Source organism: Cariama cristata, unplaced genomic scaffold (assembly GCF_000690535.1).
Source record: "Cariama cristata isolate BGI_N322 unplaced genomic scaffold, ASM69053v1 scaffold39786, whole genome shotgun sequence".
Lineage (NCBI taxonomy): Eukaryota > Metazoa > Chordata > Aves > Cariamiformes > Cariamidae > Cariama > Cariama cristata.
The window spans coordinates 21533-26799 of record NW_009621206.1 but is presented as its reverse complement, the minus strand read 5'-3'; the positions used below and the strand labels follow the sequence as shown (position 1 = coordinate 26799).

The window sequence follows — 5267 nt, the reverse complement described above, 5'->3', positions numbered from 1 at the left end:
ATTTTCTGCTTCTGTGGGGCTGCTGTTATAGAACTGTGTAAGGCCAGTTTTCTGTGTATATGCAGTAATAACTAATTGATGGTGTGCTACTGGGGCAAAGCACAGTATGGGAGGATTTTGAGAAACCCTGTTCATAAATCAGTCCTGATGTGTTTCATGACTTGTGAGTTACAATTCCTGTGATGCATGCAAGCACAAGTGGCCTTACAAAGAGGCTATAAACCATTATCTTCTTAACTGCTGCTAAAATATACAGTGTTTTGAAATGTTAGAGTGGAAAGAAAGCTAAACAGCCTCACAGGATTTTTCTAGAAAGCTGGAAGACTGAGAGTGCTTTTCTTAATAGCCTCACTAGGTTCAGGAGGTGTTCAATAGGCTTTGTATAATAAGAGATAGTAGCAAGAAATTCTCATCTCTTGATGATTTTTACATGAGATGTGTTTGCAGTGTCCTACCATTCTTAATAGTATTCACTGTTGCTTAGTGTAACAGTGCTCGGGTATGGAAGATTTCTGACTTAACTATTTCTACATTTATCAAAATATCTGATCATTCTGCGTATGACTTTTCCATAGATTCATTCCTTTCTAAATGCGAGCAGCTATTAAGCAAATATCTTGTTCCTTCTGTCACAGGTGTGGACATTGTCAGCGTCTCCAGCCAACTTGGAATGATTTGGGAGATAAATACAACAACATGGAAAACCCACAGGTCTATGTTGTTAAAGTGGATTGTACTACAGATACTCCACTGTGTTCTGAATTTGGTGTCCGAGGATACCCTACGTAAGTCTAAAAGGATGTCTGCTCCTATTTCTTTCTTTTATAGTTTTCCATGATCCTCTGCCAATTTGTTGAAGCTAACTTCTAAGCTGTATTTTTTTTGGTGGGTTTCTTTGTAGCCCTTTGGACCGCTTATGTTCATTTTAAGCCTTTTTTATGTCTTGGAAGATGGCTGTGTTTAAATGAAATCCAGATTTGTCCTTTTCTTTTCTCTGAGAGTACCTCTTTCTCAAGCAACAGTACATTATGCAGCCGTGATATGCATGATAGAGCTGGTCTCTGGTAACATTACTTTTAAAAATAACTTATCACAAGTTCATCAATATGCTGTACCATCCATAATTAATGTATAGGTGATCTCTTAAATTTTTGAGTGAACTTGGTGCTCATTAAATGATAAATTAATAGTGTTACTTAACATAGCAGTCGTGATGTTGTACAGACTTTTTCTATGTAACTTTGCTTATGTTGATCTAGGAGAAATTAATTTGGAGTTTAAGGTTGTTAAACTTACCCTGTTATAAGGGATGTATGCCTTACTACCTCAGCTTTGGTAGGCAGGACATGATCTAGAATATCTATGAGAGGTCAGCCTGGATAGTGCTTTTGGGTTAGATACGCGTGCTCCCTTTTTAGCTGCCAAAAAGGAGCAAAGGGATTTTTTTTCAGTTATGTCTTCTTTAAAGCTTCTTGCAAAAATGGATGGGATGATTTCAACTGCTTTACTAATCACTCATCTTAGGGGGGATTAAGTGGAGAATGTAATCATCTGTAGCCTTTCCACAGCCAATATTTTTCAGTTTCCTTCCCTTGGCTCACTTTGTCTGGCGTTACTGCTGACCCCAGCAACAGCCTGAACTTGACATATGCTCCTGGCTGCACCCACTTTGACGCAGATGAGTGCAACTGAGTAAAAGATGAGAGTTATAAATAGCAAAGTCCTTGTTGAAGTAGGAATAGTCCTTAAGGGCAGTTTGTGGCTTACTTCCACTAGAAACACCAAGAAACAATGAATATTACAACTTTATTTTAATATCCTTAAAAGTGAGCGCTGCTTGTCTTTGCGTATTTAAATAGATGACATTGTGGTGCTGTTCCGTGTAAAATAGAAGAAGTGGCAGAGATTATGAATAAGAAAAAAATGAATGGACCTGTAATTGCTCCCCCGCCTTTAAGGTCATTGAATATCTAGGAATAGTAGGTGCTTGCTTTCATCTGCTTGAAAAGTATAAATGATAAGGCAGTCATCTGCTAGTTAAAGAAATATAGAGATGAAGAGGAATTCATGATATCGATTATCTTCCTGTCTGAGTCAGTTTTTAACTATCCTGTTTTTAAAAACCTCCAGCAAGGGAAATTTCACAGCTTCCTTAGGCACAGAGGGATTGTTGCAAGTCCAGGATGTGCTGGTCCCTACACTGCTTTTCCAAATACCTATCAAAGGAAAGGCTGCATCCCCTTGCCATCCCCCTGAGAGTAAAACTGGCCGAGCAGGTCCCTGTGCTCATTAGTACAGTTGTCTCGGAATTATTTGGTGCTGCAAAATACTCTCTCAGCTGAACTAGAGAAAACTTACCCTCATTTGAAGACGATAAAGATGCAGCTGACTGTTTAAGCTGGAATCTTTTTTTTTTTTTATCTTGTTACCCTTCAAAACTATTGCCAGGAGGTGCATTTTAGATGATCTTCTGTTTCATTTTTGTTATTTCCTTCTTATTACAAAGTTGCTTTTTTTTTTGCCCTCAAAAAAATTTTTACATTCTGTCATCACAAGCAACATTCAAGAATACCTTAAATAGAAAAGAAAGTGGGAGATCCTATCTCTTTTGAATGTATTTGCATTATGTGGTTTTTCAACACTTTCATATGTTCATTTTTTTCCCAACTGCGGAACAAGAAGAGAGAGAAAAACATTTCAAGAAAAAGAAGCAGTACAAAATGACAGCTTGGCAAGGGGAACTGAGAGCTAGGTGACAGTAGTAATTGAAACTATGACTTGCTTTAAAAAATAAGACTAGACCAGAAGTTGATACTGCCCCTTTACTAAATGTATTTCCAATTTTAACTTAAATATTTAATAGTAGAAGCTTTAGGTAGCGTATGGAGTTTTGACAGCAGTTATTAAATATTATAATCGTGAAATCTTGAATCCCTACAAGTAGTCACTTATCTCCTTGACCTATGACTTGTCTCAGTGTGTTTTTAATCATTTTAATACCACATGAAAAGTCCTACATTCCAAGAGCAGTCAGGGAATGAAACATGAGAAAGAAATTCCTGGGAAAATAAGCATTGGATAGTTTTCCTTTGGTGATGGGGAGGCGTGCACAAAACAAAATCGATGCTATTTGACAAACTGAAGTAGGATTCATAGGCATAATGTATGATTAACCTTAGAACGCAATGCTGCAGTGTTTTATTTGCTCTTGCTTATTGGTCAAAGTAATATTAGGCTATGTTGATTTTTAACATGGTGTTTCTTTTTGCTGTTTTTAAAATCGCCTTTAAAAGCTTACATGGGAATGAAAAAGTGTACTAAGTTCTAGCCATGACCCTCTACATTGAGAGAGATGGCCTAATGCTGATGTTAATAGCCAAGAGAGCTATTACTGCGGCCTGAGCTGCATTGCTGTGGATTAGTAAAGGGTGTTAGCTTTCTGAGAATGTTTCCTATGTGAAAATTTTTGCCTCACTCTTTTCTACATTTTGATCCTTTAGCCTAAAGCTGCTTAAACCAGGACAAGAACCTCTGAAATACCAAGGCCCTAGGGACTTCCAGACACTGGAAAAGTGGATGTTGGAGAAACTAAATGAGCAACCATCTGTAAGTGAAAAGGAAATAAGAAAAGGAAATACTCCCTTCTGCAGACTTGCCTATCTATCATTTCTATAGGTTAGGTTTCATTTTCCAGGAGGAAATCTGCTCCTGAGAATAAAAGTCAGGTGGCAATAACAATATGGAATAGCTTCCACGTAAGTCAGCATAGTAATTAAAACTGTCATCCTGTGACCTGACCTTTGTTTCTTGTATTTAAAACTACAGTACATAATGCAGTTTTTAAAGTTTAGCATTTTGGCATTTTAAGATGCAATTCTTAGTGTCAGTTCAGTTGACATCTGTAGGCCATAATGTTTCTAGAATAAAAAAGTGAATATGTTATAAATTGCATTTGTGTTGGGCTTAATTACCTCTTAAAACATGGATGCCATCTTTAGCTCAGTTATTATCTGACAATGTTGTAGCCTAAAGAAAGGGTTTTAAATAGTTGGTTAGGTAGTTAAGCTAATACCATCACTAGGAAAACCCTTGAATTTAGAGGTAGCACTTACATATAGTAGCCAAGCCTTGCCTAAAATTAAATTTATGATTGCTGTTTCTAATCAAGATAAAGCTTTAGTGATTGCTGAACCACAGTTAGAATGTGATTATATTTAAACAAACGTGGTATTTTTAATAATTAAACATTAAATGCTAAACTATTTTAAGAAATGTACTTTGAGGTTTTTAAATTCTTTCCAGCTCTGACCCTAGCATCCAGAAAGTAATCACTTGCTTTTACTGAAGTGCCAATGGGTTTGCTGCAAGTTATACCTATAAAGCGTTTGCTTTTTTCCCATTGCTGCCTTCATGGAGCTAAAGGTCCCTCTTTCTCGCATTAAGGGAGCAGAAAATTGCTTTTTCACTAGCTGTTTGTAAATAGCCCAAAGACCAATGAAATTGGTGCAATGGCAGATGTGGCTGATGCATGATGCTATGGAGGAACTGTTATGTAATCGAAGTGTACTAATACATGGTGATGTGATGAATGCCATAGCAATTACTGTGCTCTGTGACTATACTACAGCATGGTGAAAGACCCTGTTGTTCCAATGACTGTGATAACTCTTTTCTGTGTGGTAGTCTTTTTCACATCTTGCTTTCAAGTAGTTGTTTGTTAGGAAACATTAGATATCTAAATCAAACGAAATAAGGACATTGCTTTAGGAATTTAAAATTTCAGAGTGCAGGGTTTACAACACTACCACAGAACGGTGTGATACACGAATCAAATATTGTGTATTTACTGTAAAAGAAAAAAGTTAATTTTTCTCCTGAATAGGATCCAGAATCTGATGTGGAACCACCAAAAGCCCCTGAACCTAAGCAGGGAATGTATGAACTCTCAGCAGACAATTTCAAGATGCACATAGCAGAAGGTAACTGTTTTTTTCATAAGCGAGAGATACTTGCTTAGAGAGACATCAGTAGTAGGAAGTCTGCAACAGAAATGTTAGTTTTCAAGCTACCTCCTTCCCACTTCTGTTTTCCAGTAATACCTAGTGAAAGAGGATGAAACTACAAACTGTAAAAATGCAGTAGTTTAATTACATATTGCGCACCATGAGAAAGTTTAAGAATGGCACTCCACTCAGAAGGTGGTAAAATTAAGGCCCAGTATCACATGGAAGAAGTTAATGGGGCTTGCTGACTAAACTCTCTCTTTC

The 5267-nt window shown here is 37.0% G+C and overlaps 1 protein-coding gene across 1 annotated transcript in view; it reads left to right on the top strand.

Moving 5' to 3' along the window:
- Nucleotides 1-640: 640 nt before the first annotated feature.
- Nucleotides 641-5267, top strand: part of TXNDC5 (thioredoxin domain containing 5 (endoplasmic reticulum)) — a 20185-nt gene continuing 15558 nt past the window's right edge. Inside the window, exons 1-3 of the mRNA XM_009701858.1 lie at nucleotides 641-785; nucleotides 3501-3606; nucleotides 4883-4979. Of these exons, the coding sequence (XP_009700160.1) occupies nucleotides 697-785; nucleotides 3501-3606; nucleotides 4883-4979 (292 nt within the window). The 5' untranslated portion in view covers nucleotides 641-696. The remainder of the gene's footprint in view (nucleotides 786-3500; nucleotides 3607-4882; nucleotides 4980-5267) is intronic.